Source organism: Rhinoderma darwinii, chromosome 11, assembly GCF_050947455.1.
Source record: "Rhinoderma darwinii isolate aRhiDar2 chromosome 11, aRhiDar2.hap1, whole genome shotgun sequence".
In the NCBI taxonomy this organism is placed as follows: domain Eukaryota; kingdom Metazoa; phylum Chordata; class Amphibia; order Anura; family Rhinodermatidae; genus Rhinoderma; species Rhinoderma darwinii.
Window position 1 is genome coordinate 88,229,729 of NC_134697.1, and position 21,176 is coordinate 88,250,904.

The following is a 21,176-nucleotide window of genomic DNA, read 5'->3' on the forward strand; positions in this document are numbered from 1 at the left end:
TTGTTTTTTTATTATTCGAAAAACTCTTGGATCCTGCAGCTTTTGAGACTTTTAGAGACCGGAGCTCGATACAAAATTCAGTTCCACCGTTCCAGAAATACGAAGGCTCCATCTCAACATTCATTTTTTCTTAAATCTCGTAGACTATGTTCACACTGAGTTTTTTGCAGGAGGAAAATTCCTCCTGCATTAACTGCTCCAGACGGTTTTTGCACAGTGGTTTGACAAAAACTCGTTAAAACACTCGACGAGGCGTTTTTTTCCTCTTTCCGACTGATTGAAATGGGGTTTTGGAGGCGGAAACCGCCTTAAGATGGGTCATGTCGCTTTTTTACCGCGACGCGATTTTTTTACTCGCAGTAAAAAAACTCGTCCAACTCCCATTGAAATCAATGGGAGGCATTTTTGGGTGGTTTTTGACGAGTTTTGCGGCGCGGTTTCCGCATCAAAAAACTCTGTGTGAACAGGGCCTTAAAAGGAAGGCGTCATGATTTTTTAAAAATTATTATTATATTGCTTTTAATATAATGTAAACAAGTTTTATTTATTTGTGTTGTCACTTTCTACTTTTTAATGTATTCATACTTTTACTTCTCTATGGGCGCTGCCTTTTTTTTTTTCCATCTCTGTATGTGCCGATTAACGACACATACACAGATGGAATACGGCAGCTACAATGCATAGGGCACAATGAGCGGGAGCCGTCCATTGCCTCTGCTATCTGGCTCTGTACTGCGCAGACGCAGGTCACCCAGCAGAGAGGCCGGTTTGTAGGCAGAGAGCAGGCGCCATTATGAAGACCAGCTGCACTGCAGGTAAGGTGTGTGTCTCGGTCTGTCCCTCTCTCTCTCTCTCACAGAACCGCCGCTCTCATGACCCCCGACGGGCCGCCCATGCATTGCAGACTACAAGCTGACATAAACGGCCCTTGTATTCTGCTGACGATACCTGCAGTGCAGCTGTGGAGTCGGTCATCCCCTGCTTGTTTATTATCAGTGCAGCTCCTGCTGATAACATATCTTGCTTATTCTGATCTTCTAAGAGCTGTTGCTTCTTTGTGTTCCTTGTAAAAACCCATGCCAGTGTCTGTATGTAGCAGTGCTGACTGTGTGTGTCTGTGTAATAGAGCGGAGTGTGTGTGTGTGTCTGTAGCAGTGCTGTGTATGTATGTAGCAGTGCTGACTGTGTGTCAGATGTAGTAGAGCTGAGTGTGTCTGTGTAGTAGAGCTGACTGTGTGTGTCAGATGTAGTAGAGCTGAGTGTGTGTGTGTGTGCGTGTGTCTGTAGTTCACTTCACTTTCACAATTCTAAGGGTATGTTTACACTCAGTGTTTTCAGCCATTTTTCGAGCCGTAAATGTCCCGAAAAATCGGAAGCAGAACGCCTACAAAAATCTGCCCATTGGTTTCAATGGGAAATACAGAATTCTGTTTCGACGGGGCGTTTTTTTACGCGGCCATTTCCTAAAACGGCACGTAAAAAGACGCCCGCCAAAAAGAAGTGCATACCACTTCTTGGGACATTTTTGGAGTCGTTTTTCATTGACCATAGAAAAACAGCTCCAAAAACGGCCGTAAAAAACGACGCCAAAAACGCGAGTTTGATTAAAAAATGCCTGAAGATCAGGAGCGGTTTTGCCTTTTTTAGTAAGCGTGTGAACATACCCTTAGCATTTTGGTGTGTACTATAGCTTCTGCCAGCTGCAGAATCACACCCAAAATGGCAGCCGGACACTGCTTAGCAATTTGAAGACACAGCTGTGAGTCATGTTGCTTTGCCTTATTCACCTTGCTGTAATTCTGGGAAGTGCTCCCTCTGGTGGCCAACATAGGAAAACATGTCAAATTATTATTTAATTTTTAATACTTTCCACCATGTGGAAGAAAAAGAAAGTACAGCAAAAAAAATGTAAAAATATAATAGAAATAAGTAACGACACTTAAAAAAAAAAAAAAAAAAAAGGATTAATTCGCGACATATTCCCGTTAAATCTGTTTTTCCTGGACCCCCCATTCCAGAGATATGGCCACTGTTACTGACTCCCTATATGCTAATTTGCTGTAGTTAACCAACAGGGTGGAGCTAGTTTTCCTGCCTCTGATGCTGACCAATCAGCATGAGGCAGCTTGAGGGTAGTTCACGCCCTGTTGGCTAACTACAGCAAAATAGCTTAGAGGGAGCCAACACAACAGTGGCCATATCTATGGAACAGGGGGGTCCAGGACAAAAAGAAAAACAGCGCTGGAATCAGGGAGACGGCGCTATTCAGGTCAGCAAACCAATTATATGACTTAGTGATGGGTCCTAACCCTCCCACGGTTCTACTGAACCAAACATAGATCACCATAAACTTTGATGATCTAAGTTCAGAGGTCCGGGGAATGCAGGCGTTATAAGGATTGGAAGATACGACTGCATTATGGTACATAAATCTTGTATCCTATCCTTTATATATCTTTGCTAATGTCCTGAACATTCAAGGGTAACTAAACTTTCAAAAAACCTCTGACCTGTCATAGTGACAGGTCAGAAGCTTTGATCAGTGGGGGACTAAGCACGGAGACCCCCACCGATTGCTAAAACGAAGTGGCAGAAAATCGCTCGTGTGAGCCGCTTAGTTTCTGATCAGCTTTTCTCAGAAAGCCGAGCAGTTCGTGTAGGGGTTTATAAACTTTCTATTGAGTCCGTACACCAACTGGTCGGCTTTCCGAGAAAAGCCGATCAGAGGCGAAGCGGCTCGGCGATCACTCGAGCTCTTCTGCTGCTTTGTTTTAGCGATCGGTGGCGGTCTCCGTGCTCTGACCCCTACCAATGAAAACTTCTGACTTTCTGAAAAATTAGTTACCCTTTCATTATTCTGTTAATATAGGAAATGTTCTGATTTAAAATTTTGTCATGGTCAAAAAAAAAATGAATTCCCCCATGGTTTCTCAAGTTTCTGTTGTAACTAATGTACCTGGAATCTTATACCTGGGGTAAAGAATTTCCTACACTAAAATTCTCCCTTGTGTGTTGATACTAATGCTTGATTTCTGCGTAAAACATTTCCAACAATCTGAACCTGGATTGGCTTTCCCCCTGTTCTACGATGGTCAACAAGATTCAATTTCTGGGTAGAACGTTTAACACATTTAAACATGAAAATGTCTTCTCCCGTGTGTTGTGAAGTTTCTGATGTTTGAGAAATTTTGTTTTCTGGGAAAAAATTATTCCACATTCTGAACATGAATATAGCTTCTCTCCTATGTGAGTTCTTTGATGGTAATAAAGGTTTGATTTCTGCAAAAAACATTTCCCACATTCCGAACAGGAAAATGGCCTCTTTCCAGTGTGACGGCTTTGATGCTGAACAAGATTCGATTTCTGGGAAAAACGTTTCCCACATTCTGAACATGAATATGGCTTCTCTCCTGTGTGAGTCCTTTGATGGTCAACAAGGTTTGACTTCTGGGTAAAACATTTCCCACATTCTGAACATGAAAATGGTTTCACACCTGTGTGGTTTCTTAGATGTCTATAAAGGTTTGATTTCTGGGTAAAACTTTTCCCACATTCTTGGCATGAAAACGGCTTCTCCCCTGTGTGCGTTTTATGATGTTCAACAAGGTGCAATTTCCTGGTGAAAGATTTCTCACATTCTGAACATGAAAATGGCTCCTCTCCTGTGTGAGTTCTTTGATGGTCACCAAGATCTGACTTCTTAGAAAAGTACTTTCCACATTCTGTGCATAAAAACGGCTTTTTCCCTGTGCGAATTATCTGATGTATATCACAAGTTGACGTCCCGATTACATTTTTATCACATTCTGAACATGAAAATCGCGTCTCGTTTCGGTGAACCCTCTTGTGTGTCGAAACACTAAATTTTTTCTTAAAATGTTTCCCGCATTTATAACATGGAAACGATTTATCTCCTCTATCAGCAGTACTATGTTTAACAATCGGTGACTGATCAGATGAAAATTCTTTGTGAGTAGTGGGTTCAGGAGATAGATCTCGGTTAATGACTGAGGGTATATTTGGGGTACTGGAATGTTCTCCAGGGTTATCTGTGACATTATCATATTCCACTATAGGATCTGGAGATAACAGGAGACGTTCCGCCAAGTTTTGGGTGCAGTCATCTGCTGGTAATAGAAACAGAGTTAATTATTTTCGGCATTTGGAAATCAAAAATTTATATCCAAGTGAAAGACTGGTCATTCATCAAAACACATTTCCTAACTCAACACGATAAGAGATTCCTGTTTTCCTACCATTACATACACTTATTAAATGGGTTATCTGTGTAATACAGAACAGGACAGGTCCTCCAGAGCGAGAGACACTCTATGTAACCGCTCTCCACTCTGGCCAAGAGACGAGGATCCTGAACATGGGATCCCCGTATAATAACTCTGTAATTTGATCACAAAAAACCTTTGGTGCGTCATCAGTATTTACAGACCCGCAAAAAAAAGGAAGGCTGGAATTGATGCCACCAGTTTGTCCCAACCCCGGGTAGGTCACATGATCGCTGGCTCACATGATTTCCCTGAGAGTTTTTGTGGCCCAGACTCACGGCCCACAAAACGGGGGCAATGCTGGCGGTGGCTCATAACTCTGCAGTTGGAGACAGAGCGTCCAGCTCATCCGCACGGCACTCGTATTCAGAACAAGCACCAGCGCTGGAGAACTTTATGTGATCCTGCCGCTCTGGATACGGGAGAGGCGCTGGACGCTCGGTCTCCAACTGCAGAGTCATGAGCCGCCAGCAGCACCGACTATGAACTGCAGAGTCATGAGCCGCCAGCAGCACCGACTATGAACTGCAGAGTCATGAGCCGCCAGCAGCACCGACTATCAACTGCAGAGTCATGAGCCGCCAGCAGCACCGACTATCAACTGCAGAGTCATGAGCCGCCAGCAGCACCGACTATCAACTGCAGAGTCATGAGCCGCCAGCAGCACCGACTATCAACTGCAGAGTCATGAGCCGCCAGCAGCACTGACTATCAACTGCAGAGTCATGAGCCGCCAGCAGCACCGACTATCAACTGCAGAGTCATGAGCCGCCAGCAGCACCGACTATCAACTGCAGAGTCATGAGCCGCCAGCAGCACCGACTATGAACTGCAGAGTCATGAGCCGCCAGCAGCACCGACTATCAACTGCAGAGTCATGAGCCGCCAGCAGCACCGACTATCAACTGCAGAGTCATGAGCCGCCAGCAGCACCGACTATCAACTGCAGAGTCATGAGCCGCCAGCAGCACCGACTATCAACTGCAAAGTCATGAGCCGCCAGCAGCACCGACTATCAACTGCAGAGTCATGAGCCGCCAGCAGCACCGACTATCAACTGCAGTCATGAGCCGCCAGCAGCACCGACTATCAACTGCAGAGTCATGAGCCGCCAGCAGCACCGACTATCAACTGCAGAGTCATGAGCCGCCAGCAGCACCGACTATCAACTGCAGAGTCATGAGCCGCCAGCAGCACCGACTATCAACTGCAGAGTTATGAGCCGCCAGCAGCACCGACTATCAACTGCAGAGTCATGAGTCGCCAGCAGCACCGACTATCAACTGCAGAGTCATGAGCCGCCAGCAGCACCGACTATGAACTGCAGAGTCATGAGCCGCCAGCAGCACCGACTATCAACTGTAGAGTCATGAGCCGCCAGCAGCACCGACTATCAACTGCAGAGCCATGAGCCGCCAACAGCACCGACTATCAACTGTAGTCATGAGCCGCCAGCAGCACCGACTATCAACTGCAGAGTCATGAGCCGCCAGCAGCACCGACTATCAACTGCAGAGTCATGAGCCGCCAGCAGCACCGACTATCAACTGCAGAGTCATGAGCCGCCAGCAGCACCGACTATCAACTGCAGTGTCATGAGCAGCCAGCAGCACCGACTATCAACTGCAGAGTCATGAGCCGCCAGCAGCACCGACTATGAACTGCAGAGTCATGAGCCGCCAGCAGCACCGACTATGAACTGCAGAGTCATGAGCCGCCAGCAGCACCGACTATCAACTGTAGAGTCATGAGCCGCAAGCAGCACCGACTATCAACGATTATCGTGCCGCGGTTTCCACCTCTGACCTCCCGTTGAAATCAATGGGAGACAGAAAAACATGCGGCATTCGTTTCTGTGCGTTTTTTCACAACGTGTTTTGTCTGCGGACCTTGCATTAGCTTCCATGCCCGCGGTCGAAAAAAAGCAGATTTTTTGCTCCTGCAAAAAAAACTCAGTGTGAACAGGGCCTAATATTTAGATAGTGTAAACTCAGAAGTCACAAGACGCTCCAAATTTATCACAGTGGTGCATGCGGCTTGATAATTTTGGTGCATTTGCTTGACCGATGCGACACTTTTCCTTATACCACCTTTGATTTTGCAGCACAATTTTGACACAGTTTAAGCCATGCCCCTTTCCAATAAGCTACACCCCTTTTAAGTGTTTAGTGACATCCAAACATCCAAAACGCACCAAATTGCGCCAAAATTTGGCTACATTTTGACACTGTAGTAAATCTGCCCCAGTCTATACAAGAGGCAAACTAATATTTTTCGTTCATTAAGAAATGTATTACAACATTAACGACTAAATAATACTCAGGCTATTCAACATGCCAAGACTCCCTGCCCCTGGTCCTTCTTGTTCCAGTTATGGCAAATGCAACCGAAGGCTACACTATAATACTGATGTCTAGAAGGAACTTGATGACATCACTTTCCAATCACAATATTGTCAAGATCCTACTCCAATGGGCAATCACATGGTACATTTACAAATTTCCGTGTACCACATTCAGCACTAGAAAAACCTCGCAAATGCCACGGCCTTCTGGGCTTGGAGGGAGGGAGTTTGTCAAACTGGGGGTGGGGTAGACAGGGGAGCCATATAACGGTCTACCAAGGACCCACATACACTGCAGCTGTCCCGGTTCGGAAGCTGTAGTCAGTAAGTGGAACATTCATAGGCAGGGCAGGAATTGTTTTTTAACCAAGTACATTATGCCTGGCATTATATGGACACTATAGGTATAATGGGGACATTATGGCCGGTACTATATATTTACACACTACAACTACGATCCCTTCGAAAGTTATGTGGGCACTATGGTTGGAATTATATGGGCACTACTATATTCACTAATGCTAGTACACATTTTATGTGTACTTTTGCTGATGCTATAATATAAACATATCCAAAAATAAAATACAGTAGTATTATTCGGTACTTTGGGCGCTGAAAAAGGGATATGGGGTTACTTTTGCTTAGGTAACCAGTGATTTCTACATACGAGTCTGGGTGGATGTCTCTATGAACTACCCTACGCTCAGGTAGTACACAATGACATGATGTGACGTGGATAGCAGCAGTCGTAGGGCCCTTTTATAGAACGCTCCTTCCCGATAATTGCAATGTAAACAGGGCAACGATCAGCCGATGAACGTGCAAACTCTGATTCATTGGCTGATTGTATCGTTTTAAATGCCGTAAATATTATCGTCGTCGGCAAAACATCTCCCGACGTACTGCCGACATGATAGAAGTGTATGGGGACGAGTAAGGAGCGATCGAAGTAAGGAGCGATCGGAGTAAGGAGAGATCGCATTAACGAGAACTCGTCCCCATACATAGCTCCTTGTGAAAGGAGGAAACGAGCGCCGATCAATAAACTGTCTCCTTGATAGTTTACACATCCCACGTCAGGCCATGTAAGATTAACTTAATAAGGGATGGTGACTACTGAGCCCCCACTGGGAAGATATATTTTTGTGATTAGATTTTACTAACCGAATGAGAGATTTCGGTAGAAACTGAGAATATGTGACTTGTTTTAGATCTTACCTCTACCGATATCTGTAGAACATATCTGCCGGTTGACCTCCACATACATCTCGTTTTTTCTTCTTCTAATGTCATTTTTTATATTAGTCAGATCTTCAACCTAAGTCACCACATATAGAAACAAATAATGAACAATCAGGACACATGGAAGCAAAGAATAGTGAGTGCAGAAAAGTCTCGTTTATTTTTCATATGTTTTTGAATGAAATCGGCTTCTTCATTTTAGGATGGATTTCTGTCCGATCATAAATCCAGTGAGTCAGCAGGAAGTTTATTCCAAGGGGCTACTACTCTCTCTATTACAAGAATACAATTTTTGTTTCCTTTCCTTGAATCTGCTCAGTCTAATCAATATCTCTTTGAAAATGAGAATCAAGATTTTCTTCTACTCGAAAAACCTGTAGTGATGCACCCAAAAAGTCTACTAGCTTTCTCACACCCTTGGGACACTGTGCACTATTTTAAATCCCCTGAAATTCGTACCCTTAAGTTGCAATAAAGGTTTACCACCCCAGCATTGTACCCTAAAAGACAATATTTAGACACTGGAAGGAAAGTTTAGGAAACATTTGTAACCTCTAATAGGACCATATATTTTACACACCAATTTGGTAATGGATTCAAAAATCCAACACCCTCCTAAGCAACAGAGAAACAAAAACTATACTTATTGCCAACAAGGCACAATAAACCTCCGCTAAAATGATCTCATGCTGGTATAGGGTGTCTACTATACTTCATTGTTGGTACCCTGGAATTTTGGAAACACGTTGAAGGTGTGATGAGGAGAGTAGGTCGCTGTCTCATGTATGGTGGAGACGCCCGTCTGGACACAAGTTTTAGACACATGTACTCACCCTCATCACTCAAATCTCAGGCATCTCCGTTCCAAATACACCCGAAACTCTCCTGCTCTATATGATCCCCACGGGTTGTTCTAAATCTAAAAGATCATTGGCAAACTACTGTCTTAAAGAAGTCGAAGAACAACCTTCCTTGCCATTAGGAAAAGCCAAGACCCCGCTCCCTAGAGGAATGGTTTACGGATATATCCTTCTTAAATACAATGGAAGAATCGATAGCCACAACCCCCAGAAGCCTAAGACCGATACTCAAACATCTGGAGAGATTGGAGAGAATTTTAATGTTCTGACTCATATTTTACGACTCCAAATTAAATACCTTCCTCCAGTAGGCTTCTTGTCCGGTACCCCCCTAACTCACAACCGCCTCTGGTCTGCTCTTAGGTACTTGTCTTTTCAGAGAGCATTTAGGCTGTAACTCCCGCCCTCCTTTTACCCCTCCTTATGTTTTATTTACATACAGCAAATTATGCGGTTATGTTTTTTATATTTATGTTGTTACATTTGTACAACTCCAATAAGATTTTTATTGGGAAAAAAAAAATAATTGTAAAAATAACGTGGGATGCCTTGTAAGGACAGAGCCCCTAACATAAGTTAATGTTAAGTTCAATGAAGTGACACTGAACAAGATCATATATCATATCTGGGGAGATGTCCCTACCGGATAGTCCTGTAGGACATTGGGATTTCTCTCTGGACGATCCTGTAAATACAAAGGTTCGGGACATTGTTCTTCAGGATTTCTCATACTGGACCCATCTGTAGAAGACACACAGCGGCCAAATACATTGTGTATATGTGATTATCAGGCGATTATATTTATTAACTAATCTTCCTATTAAAGCCAATAAAATATTACCCTTACCCGGTGATGTGAGGGGCCGGTGGTCCTCCATCATGACGTCCCTGTACAGATCCTTGTGTCCTTCTATATACTCCCACTCCTCCATGGAGAAATAGATGGTGACATCCTGACATCTTATAGGAACCTGATGCACATATAAATATATTTTCAGAAGAAAAAACTCTGCCCCGGTCTTTACTGCCCTATTATTAATGCTCTGGGTATTTGATGTTGAGTAAGAGCCCTTTCACACCGGCCAATTATCGGGCAAACGAGCGTTCACAGGAAAGTCGTTCCCGATAATTGACCTGTGTAAACAGGGCAATGATCACCCGAGGAAACGCTTGTTCTTTGGCGGATTATATCGTTCTAAATGTCGAAAACATTAAAAAGAGGGACGTGCTGCCGACATGATTGAAATGTATGGGGACGAGAGATCGTAGTAACAAGCACTCGTCCCCATGCGTAGCTCCATGTGAAAGGAGAAAACAAGCACCGATCAACCAGCTGTCTCGTTGAGCGGGCCTCGTTTACACGGTCCATATTGGCCGGTATAAAAGGACCCTTACTGACAAAAGTATTGGGACATAATTCTAATCAGTCCCATTGCCAGAGGTGTATAAAATCCAGAACTCGCCATGCAGTCGCCTTTACAAACATCTGTATAAGCACGGGTCGTTGGAAAGAGATCACTGAATTCCAGCGCGGTCCTGTAATAGGAAATCACCGTTGCAACAAGTCAGTTTGTGAAATTTCCTCCATCCTAGATATTCCACCAGTAACGGAGTGGTATTATTGCAATGTGGCAGACCACGTAAAGTTACAGAGCATGGTGACCGAGTGCGTAATAGTGCATAAAAGTCGCCAACGCTCTGCTGACTCGCACCGGGAGCTTCATGGCATGGGTTTCCATAGCCGAGCAGCTGCATGCCAGCCGTACAATGCCAAGTGTCGGATGTAGTGGTATAAAGCACACCACCACTGGACTCTGGAGCAGTAGAAACGTGGTGTGTCAAATCGCGCCTCTCTATCTGGCAGTCTGATGCCTATGATCCGGTCGTCGGTACACCGGCTGTCCTTACTTGAACTACTTTTGGTAGGTACTAAGCACTGAATTCCGGGAACACTACGTGCGGTTATGGAGATGCTCTAACCCAGACGCCTAGCCATCACAATTTGGCCCTTGTCAAAGCCACTCAGGTCCCTACACGTGCCCATTTTTCTTTCCCACTTTGTTGGTCATGCTGGTTGAATGACCGAAAAATTAAGGTTTTAATGTCTTCGACGCCGCGATCGCAGCTCCTTCATGTTCAGCGCTCTCGGCTCTCAACACTGAATCCCCTCCAGCCCCTCCCCTCTGCTTTGAGTGACAGCTCTAGCGTCCAATCAGGAGACCCCCAGAACTGTCACTCAGAGCAGACTGCCGAGGTAATCCAAGAGGCGTGACATTTTTTATTTTTTTCATCTACGTAGCTTTATGAGGAGTTGTGTTTTGCAGGACAAGCTGTATTTTTCATTGGCACCATTTTGGGGTACATATAATTAGTATATAGAACATGTCCTAGAGGGGAATGGGGGAAAAAATTCGACAATAATAGCAATTTTTAGGGGGTTAATGCACTCCCATATATTCCTAGATTATGCTACATTGGAATAAAATTCAAGTTGAAACCCCTCGACGTCGCACAGTCATAACCCAGACATCTCCCTCGGTGTTATTGTATTCAGTCCCGGCAGTCCTCACCTCTCCGGTCAGCAGATGAATGATTTTGTTGGTCAGGTCCAGGATCTTCTGCTCGTTGTTTCTCTCATGTATTAGTGATTGAGGTGGACACACCGTTATAGGGATCTGGTCCCTGCTCCCTCCTTCACCCTCTTCAGATATCGTCTTCACGACTGAGTAATCCTGTACGTGGAGAGAGACAGTGATTTCCGTTTATACATTCCCAATATCTCTCCCGTCAACTTCCGTTTTTATTAATGGAAATAAAAGTCAGTCATGTGACTAATAAAAATAATAATTAAATAATTCCCAGAATCCCTCACCTCTCCAGTCAGCAGGTAGATGATCTCTAGGGTGAGGTTTAATATCCTCTCCGTCATCCCATTTCTGTCCTTGTCCATTCTTGGTGGTTCAGTCAGGACGTATGTTATTTTGCACCTCTACATCGAGGGGGAAAAAAAAAGGAGTCAGTCTAAAATTCCCAGTTGACTTATAACGGGGTCAGTCGCCGTTCCGCCAAGGCTACCGGGAATAAAAATGCTGCGTGCTCCTAATGGACCTTTCGACACAGATGTAAACAGAGCCGAATATCATCTGACGTACGATGTCGCTATCTTTTTAGAAATGGTATACGTTGCTTCAGCAAGATTTACAAAACTCCAGATACCGATATTGTGATATGTAGAGTCCGAAAAAACAACATTCATATAAAGATTTAGCGCACCAAGTCCAAATCTCTAGACTCTTTGTCCCGTATGTCAAGTATCCTTACAATATATAACTAACTAATATAACCCATTCACCCCAAAACAGTAACCCATTTGATTCGGACGACTCGCGCAAAACTTTCAGAAGAAAGCCAATGAGGTATACCCAGAGGCGTAGCTCGGTTCTCCTGCACCCGGGGCAAAGATTCAGTTTGGCGCCCCCCCCAACTTATTTCCCGACATCTCCTTCCCCCTCGCCATGTTTTCTTTCCCTACCAATCAATGAGGTGTAATTTTTTTTCACAATTTTTTTAATGTAACGCGAGTATAAAAGCATTTCTACATTTTATAAGCGATATAGTTCTATAATGTAATTAACATAAAAATAAATTAAAGAGGCCACACACAGCCCCCCTTGTAAATAGCGCCACACACAGCCAGCTTCCCCCCTAGTAAATAGCGCCACACTCCCACCCCTTGTACTTAGCGCCACACTGTGAACAGACCGGTGAGCGGTAGCCTACCGCTACCACTCTCCGCTCTGCCTGGTCTGACTTATCGGAGGAGCCGAGGAGGTCATGCGGCGCAGGCAGCGGCGGAGTTCCTTCGGACTAGGGTTGGTGACAGCCAGGGCCGGCCTTAGCTTGGATGGCGCCCTGTGCGGGACTCTCTATTGCCGCCCCCTACACAAACCAAAACGTAACCACATATATGGACACGCTGGAACATATATACTGTACATACATAAAGACAGATATTTAGACATACAGGCAAATATACATACACACATCTGGAATATATACATACAGGTAAATATATAGACATACAAACACACATACACACACACACACACACACACACACACACACAAAAGACACATATATACAAGCACAAAGACACATTCACAAACAGACCAATATATACCCACACAGGCACATATGTACACAGCACAGATAATGTAGTAGTGTTACCTGCAGTCCTATGTAACACCACAGATAACACATTGTGCTAAATTACAATCTCAGCTCTGCTACACAGTACAGATAATGTAGTAGATGTTACCTGCAGTCCTATGTAATACTACAGATAGCACCAGGGGCGTAACTAGGAAAGACTGGGCCCCATAGCAAACTTTTGACTGGGGCCCCTCCTCGTAGATAGTGCCTTTTTTACAGCCCCCCCCTGTAGATATCTACAGAGGGGGCTGTATGGCATTATCTACAGGGGGGGCTGTTTGGCGCTAACGCCATACAGCACCCCTTGTAGAGAACGCCATACAGCCTCCCTGTAGAGAACGCCATACAGCCCCCCCTGTAGGGAACATCATACAGCCCGCCCCTTTAGATAACGCCATACAGCCCCCCTGTAGAGAACGCCATACAGCCCCCCCCCCTGTAGGGAATGCCATACAGCGTCCCCCTCCCAAAAAAATCCGACCTACAGTGTGTCCTACAAAAGACATGTATCCCCTATCCACAGGATAGGGGAGACATGTGTGATCGCTGGCAGCGATAGGGAGAACGGGGACCGAAAGTCCCCTGAAATTCTCCATGACTAACTTCTGACTTCCGGCGTCTGCGCAGCTCAATAAAAATGAAAGGAGCTCTGGTCACGCATGCGCACAAGCACGACCGGCGCTCCATTCATTTCTCCGGAGCTGCCGACACAGACCCCGGAAGTCCGAGGTTTGTGATGTAGAACTTCAGGGGACTTTCAGTCCCCCGTTCTCCCTATCGCTGCCAGCGATCACACATGTATCCCCTGTCCTGTGGATATCCTGTGGATAGGGGATACATGTCTTATGTTTAATGGCAGAGCGAGGAGATACCTCCCTGCTCTGCCGTAGTGTTAAGTGGCGTCGCTCTGTAGCAGCCATAGCGGCTGCTAGCGGAGCCTGCGGCTAGGGTGGGGGCCCGTGCCGGCGGGCGACACGGGCCCCCTCATGCCGCGGGCACCGTAGCAGCTGCTACGGAGGTAGTTATGCCACTGGATAGCACACTGATAACTCTCGGAGTACTGATAATGTAGTTGTGTCCCCTGCAGTCCTATGTAAAATCACAGATAACACATTGTGCTAAATTACAATCTCAGCTCTGCTACACAGTACAGATAATGTAGTAGATATAAGAGACAAACACATGCAGAGACACAGACACACACACACACACACACACACACACACAGACACACACAGACAGACACTCACCATGTCTCCTTGCTGACAGGTCAGGACGGGCTGTGTGTGGGCAGAGCTTCCTCTCTGCTTCTCGGCAGAGCACAGGCAGATGCAGGGAGGCTGCAGCACGGGAGTGGACCTGTCCCCTGACCTGAGTCATCTGACCTCATGTCACTGACGTGAGGTCAGGTGACAGGACTGGTCCACTCCATGGCGGTCACAGACCCCAGTCAGAACGCCCTAATTTCCTGGCTCTTCCTAAACTGCTGCAGGTGTCCGACATACGGGGCGCCTGTCAGCAGTGATCAGCTGCTCTTCGGCGCCCCCCCTTCTCTTGCGCCCGGGGCACATGCCCCGCCTGCCCCCCCTAGCTACGCCCCTGGGTATACCCGTTCCCAGAAGAAGAAAAAAATTAAATCCGGAAAAGTCACAAATCCAGTGTCAAATCTTCTTCTAAGTACCAAGTAGCTTGTCGAATGTTACAATGTTTATCCTTATTATTAAGTGTTTCAACACCTCAAATTGCTAAATGTTTGACAAACTTCTGACATGACAGAAGTTTGGATTGGTGGGGGTCCGAGCACTGAGACCCCCACCAATCTGTAGAATGAAGCAGTTGAAGGTCTTGTGTGAGCGCTCAGCCGCTTCGTGGCTGTTACTCTTTTTCCGGAAAGCCAATGTATCGGAGAATGGGCTCATAGACTTTCTATTGAGTCCGTAGACCGATACATTTATTTCCAGAAACAGCCGAACAGACACGAAGCGGCGGAGCGTTTACACGAGTGCTTCAGCTGCTTCGTTCTAGCGATTGGTGGGGGTCTCAGTGCTCGGACTCCCACCAATCCAAACTTCTGACATGTCACTATGGATGGAATATCATCTACTTGTTGAGGAGATGGTCAAAGCCCCTTCTGTAGTAGGTATAACTTAGCCACCAATAGGACAGTCCAGTGGTGGCTCCAGTGCAAAGTTAGGCCCCATGCACACGTCCGTATTTTTTCCCTCACGAAAATACAGGTCCTTTGTCACCCGTATTTACGGACCCGTTTTCTCGGCTATATTGCACTGCACTAATCGGCAGCCCCTTCTCTCTATCCAGCACTGATCGCCAGCCTCTTTTCTCTATCAGTGCTGGATAGAGAGAAGGGGAAACCCTTTTGGGCAGAGTTTCCGCAGCGATAGAAAGAAAAAGAAGTTCATACGTACCCCGGCCGTTGTCTTGGTGAAGTGGCCTGTGATTGGCTGCAGCAGTCACATGGGATGAAACGTTATCCCAGGAGGCCAGACTGGAGGAAGAAGCAGGGAGTTCTGGGTAAGTATTAATTTTTTTTTGTTGCAGGTTTTTGAAGGAAACTGTCCAGCGGTAGTCACTGTCCAGGGTGCTGAAAGAGTTACTGCCGATCAGTGCAGCCCCTTCTCTCTATCCAGCACTGATCGTTTAACTCTTTCAGCACCCTGGACAGTGACTATCCCCTGACGTCGCCTAGCAACGCTCCCGTATTTACGGGTGCACACACGTAGCCACCCGTAGTTACGGGAGCCCCACAGACTTCTATGGGCCTGCCCGTGCCGTAATTACGGGCTGAAATAGGACATGTTCTATATTTTTCAACGGCCCGGGCACCTTCCCGTAAGCAAACGAGAAGGTACCCGTGGCCAATAGAAGTATATGAGCCCGTAATTACGGCCCGTGATTACGGGCATTTTCACTGGCGTGTGCATGGGGCCTTAAACAAGAGCGTGGAAAGGCAACACCCTTGTCCAGTGCCCATACCCAGCGCATTCGAGGGTGTTAAAAAAACAGAAGGTCGTACCCTTGCCTTGGCGAAGGCAAAAAGATGGTCAAGGAACCGTCTGAAACTTCCCGTCAGTTGTAAGGACGTGTATACAATCCAGTACCACGCCCAGCCAACTCCTGCGGATATTATCAAATGCTTTTTCAGCATCAATAGTCACTAATGCCAGCTGGGCTTGGCACTGGGGACTTCCAACATGTTCCTTATATTAGCTGTGGCCGATTAAGCCTACTAAATGCACTCGTTAAGCTATAAATAGAGGTCTATTGTGTGGGGTGGATCGGTGGCCGATTGGGACCCTAAGGTCATCTAAAAAATATAGCATACATTGTCCAGCAAAATAATGGTTTAGGAGCATCAACATAATTCCTGAGAAGGAAAAAACATCTCTCTTCATGAAAGACATAAAATACTCACAACCCACGAGTTCAATCAGTCCCAGATGAGTAGTGAGATGTGTCTCACCGCCTAGATCACACATGTCAAATAGAAGGCCCGTGGGCCGAATCCAGCCTGCCACCTCATATTACGTGGCCCGAGAGGTGCCTGAATCTGGTTTTTACATGCAGCGCCACAACAGCAGGACTTCTAAGTGTGAGTAAAGTCGGTGCCGGGAGTAGACCACTCCAGTTACTGGACCAGAGTGATCTGACCTCACGTTAGTGATGTGAGGTCAGGTGACTAGACTGGTTCATTTTCAGGCCGGCACCGACCTCACTCAGACCGTCGCCACTTGACCTGCTGCTAAATGTGAGAAATGTCAGGCAGAGCAGACAGCGCTATGGGGCCTATGTGGCCTGGGGCGCCCTCGACCCTATGCGTGGGATTATTTACAAGGGGCAGACTGTGTGACACTCTCTACAAGGGGGAGCGGTGTGTGTCACTCTGTACAAAGGGTGTGGAGGGCTGTGTGTGGCACTCTGTACAAAAGGGGGTAATATCTACAGGCGGCTGTGTGTGTGACTATCTACAGCGGGATGTGTGTGACGCTATCTACAGGGGCTGTTTGTGTGGCGCTATCTACAGGGGGCTGTGTGTGTGGCGCTATCTACAGGGGGCTGTGTGTGTGACGCTATCTATAGGGGCTGTGTGTGTGTCGCTATCTACAGGGGCTGTTTGTGTGGCGCTATCTACAGGGGGATGTGTGTGTTGCTATCTACAGGGGGATGTGTGTGTGTGTGTGTGTGTGTGGTGCTATTTACAGGGGGATGTGTGTGTGTGTGACGCTATCTACAGGGGGATGTGTGTGTGTTGCTATCTACAGGGGGCTGTGTGCGTGTGGTGCTATCTACAGGGGGATGTGTGTGTGTTGCTATCTACAGGGGGATGTGTGTGTGTGTGTGTGTGTGGTGCTATTTACAGGGGGATGTGTGTGTGTGACGCTATCTACAGGGGGCTGTGTGTGTGTGATGCTATCTACAGGGGGATGTGTGTGTGACGCTATATACAGGGGGCTGTGTGTGTGTGTCGCTATCTACAGGGGGCTGTGTGTGTGACGCTATCTACAGGGGGATGTGTGTGTGACGCTATCTACAGGGGGCTGTGTGTGTGACGCTATCTACAGGGGGCTGTGTGTGTGTGATGCTATCTACAGGGGGATGTGTGTGTGATGCTATCTACAGGGGGATGTGTGTGTGGCGCTATCTACAGGGGGCTGTGTGTGTGTCGCTATCTACAGGGGGCTGTGTGTGTGTGTGTGGTGCTATTTACAGGGGGATGTGTGTGTGTGTGGTGCTATTTACAGGGGGATGTGTGTGTGTGTGATGCTATCTACAGGGGGATGTGTGTGTGATGCTATCTACAGGGGGATGTGTGTGTGGCGCTATCTACAGGGGGATGTGTGTGTGACGCTATATACAGGGGGCTGTGTGTGTGACGCTATATACAGGGGGCTGTGTGTGTGTGATGCTATCTACAGGGGGCTGTGTGTGTGTCGCTATCTACAGGGGGCTGTGTGTGTGTCGCTATCTACAGGGGGCTGTGTGCGTGTCGCTATCTACAGGGGGCTGTGTGCGTGTCGCTATCTACAGGGGGCTGTGTGCGTGTCGCTATCTACAGGGGGCTGTGTGCGTGTCGCTATCTACAGGGGGCTGTGTGCGTGTCGCTATCTACAGGGGGCTGTGTGTGTGGCGCTATCTACAGGGGGCTGTGTGCGTGTCGCTATCTACAGGGGGCTGTGTGTGTGTCGCTATCTACAGGGGGCTGTGTGTGTGTCGCTATCTACAGGGGGCTGTGTGTGTGGCGCTATCTACAGGGGGCTGTGTGTGTGGCGCTATCTACAGGGGGCTGTGTGCGTGTGGTGCTATCTACAGGGGGCTGTGTGCGTGTGGTGCTATCTACAGGGGGCTGTGTGCGTGTGGCGCTATCTACAGGGGGCTGTGTGTGTGGTGCTATCTATAGGGGGCTGTGTGCGTGTGGTGCTATCTACAGGGGGCTGTGTGCGTGTGGCGCTATCTACAGGGGGCTGTGTGCGTGTGGCGCTATCTACAGGGGGCTGTGTGCGTGTGGCGCTATCTACAGGGGGCTGTGTGCGTGTGGCGCTATCTACAGGGGGCTGTGTGCGTGTGGCGCTATCTATAGGGGGCTGTGTGCGTGTGGTGCTATCTATAGGGGGCTGTGTGCGTGTGGTGCTATCTACAGGGGGCTGTGTGCGTGTGGCGCTATCTATAGGGGGCTGTGTGCGTGTGGTGCTATCTATAGGGGGCTGTGTGCGTGTGGTGCTATCTACAGGGGGCTGTGTGCGTGTGGCGCTATCTATAGGGGGCTGTGTGCGTGTGGTGCTATCTACAGGGGGCTGTGTGCGTGTGGTGCTATCTACAGGGAGCTCAACAAGGTCATTATTACTGCGTGGGGGCACAGTTACTGATTGGGCACTTTTATTGTGTCGTGCACTGAGGGATCATTATTACCATCTGGATTATGAGTTTGTTCAGATGGGGTGTAGGTGAGGAGGATGTTGGAAAAGCGAGAAACCAACATGTCTGTGTGTCACATTCTGCAGAGACGAGTCGTAGCTGGAATAAGTCGTCACAGGGGTCTGGGCCGGTTGGAGAAAAAAAAAGGGAAAATGAACGACTCTAATCAGAGAAAACATCACAGAAGTTAGCGGGGGAAGCTACAAGCGGGGCTGTGATTGGTCAGTCACTCTGCGCAGCGCACAGCCAATGATTTTGTAATGTGTCGGTAATTTTTTTTTTGCCTGGCCGTGATTTTTAGCTCACTCGTTTACTCCCACATCGTGTCTTGGCCGCGCATAAATCCTTAACAGTTAAAGAGGCTCTGTCACCAGATTTTGCAACCCCTATCTGCTATTGCAGCAGATCGGCGCTGCAATGTAGATTATAGTAACGTTTTTATTTTTTAAAAACGAGCATTTTTGGCCAAGTTATGACCATTTTTGTAGTTATGCAAATGAGGCTTGCAAAAGTACAAGTGGGTGTGTTTAAAAGTAAAAGTCCAACTGGGCGTGTATTATGTGCGTACATTGGGGCGTGTTTACTACTATTACTAGCTGGGTGTTCTGATGAGAAGTATCATCCACTTCTCTTCACAACGCCCAGCTTCTGGCAGTGCAGATCTGTGACGTCACTCACAGGTCCTGCATCGTGTCGGCCACATCGGCACCAGAGGCTACAGTTGATTCTGCAGCAGCATCAGCGTTTGCAGGTAAGTAGCTACATCGATTTACCTGCAAACGCCGATGCTGCTGCAGAATCATCTGTAGCCTCTGGTGCCGGCTCGTCCGACACGATGCAGGACCTGGGGCAGGAAGTGAGTGACGTCACAGCGTGATCTCTCGAGAACACGGCTGTGTCTGCACTGCCAGAAGCTGGGCGTTCTGAAGAGAAGTGGATGATACTTCTCGTCAGAACGCCCAGCTAGTAAAAGTAGTAAACACGCCCCGATGTACGCACATAATACACGCCCAGTTGTACTTTTACTTTTAAACACACCCACTTGGACTTTTGCAAGCCTCATTTGCATAAATACAAAAATGGTCATAATTTGGCCAAAAATGCTCGATTTTTAAAAATAAAAAAGTTACTCTTATCTACATTGCAGCGCCTATCTGCTGCAATAGGAGATAGTGGTTGCAAAATCTGGTGACAGAGCCTCTTTAAGCGAGCGGTTACATTTATACAGTCTTAAAATTACAATCGGCCCTTTGAAGGCAACCATAAGGCTGATGTGGCCCTCGGTGAAAATGTGTTTGACACCCCTGCCTTAGATCATGTGCACGCATTCATGACGAGCGTATCGATGGCTTGGGTGTCTTTTTTAGGCCTCTGGTTGTTTGGTAGTTGTCCCCGGGCAACTTTCCAATCTTGGAGAGGGGTACATTGCGATCTCCTGGAGGACCATTCCTGATCTCTGCTTAGCGAGCAGTCCGTAGCTACTGGCGGATGGGCAATCCTTGCGGAAAACAAGAGGGTAGCTAGATATTGTCATCCTCTTACATAACGCGGAGATGGCTTTCCTTACTTTGTCAGATCAGTGGAGCAGTCGCCATATATTATGAGGCGATTGTTGAACATCTTAAGCGGCTGGATCGGGTTTTCAATGCCAGCAGATTTGCTGACTTCTCAACAAGGTCCAGGTACTTCACTTTTGCTTGTCGTGGTCCGGTCAGCTCTTTAAATTCGGTATGACTTGGAGGACCCCCCTAGGTGGCCTGATACAGTGTGCCCTTTCCACCATACAGGGAGTCGGAATATCCAACACTGACGGATGGGTAAGTTCACAATAATTACGGAGTTCCTGGTTGGGCACCAATTATGGAATATTCAGTATTCGCAAATGACAGTGCCGGGACCTATTTTCCAGGCCCCCGACCCAGTCCCATGGGATTTTATTGTCTTACTTGGGGGTATGTATGGCCATAATCCGCTTCCAGCATTTGAATCCTAGTTTCCATCTCAGTGATGCATTAGCCATGTTGTTTAACCCCTTGCTGTATGGCCCGTAATGAAGCCGCCACTGTCCAGGCCAAAGTTTCTTTAATATCCCGGGTGATATGCCCGGCCACCTCTACATCCAACTATTTATAGTTGATTTTAGTGCCACGAGGCTCATAGTCCTACTCGGAAGATGTGGTCGGGATAACGAGTCTTGCGAGGCAGAGAGAGTTCTATGTGCCATCTCGGATTCCCTTGCGTGTAGGTGTCCTGGGACCAGGGGTGTAACGAGTGCAGGGGGTGGTGTGACCGCAACATGGCCCA

At 47.1% G+C, this 21,176-nt stretch overlaps 1 protein-coding gene across 1 annotated transcript in view; it reads right to left on the reverse strand.

The window, feature by feature from the left end:
- The window catches only part of LOC142663000 (uncharacterized), a 63,964-nt gene that overhangs the window by 36,352 nt on the left and 6,436 nt on the right, over window positions 1-21,176 (reverse strand). Inside the window, 7 exon segments of the mRNA XM_075841294.1 lie at window positions 2,749-2,857; window positions 3,121-4,127; window positions 7,846-7,945; window positions 9,373-9,470; window positions 9,577-9,700; window positions 11,300-11,461; window positions 11,602-11,718. Of these exon segments, the coding sequence (XP_075697409.1) occupies window positions 2,749-2,857; window positions 3,121-4,127; window positions 7,846-7,945; window positions 9,373-9,470; window positions 9,577-9,700; window positions 11,300-11,461; window positions 11,602-11,679 (1,678 nt within the window). The 5' untranslated portion in view covers window positions 11,680-11,718.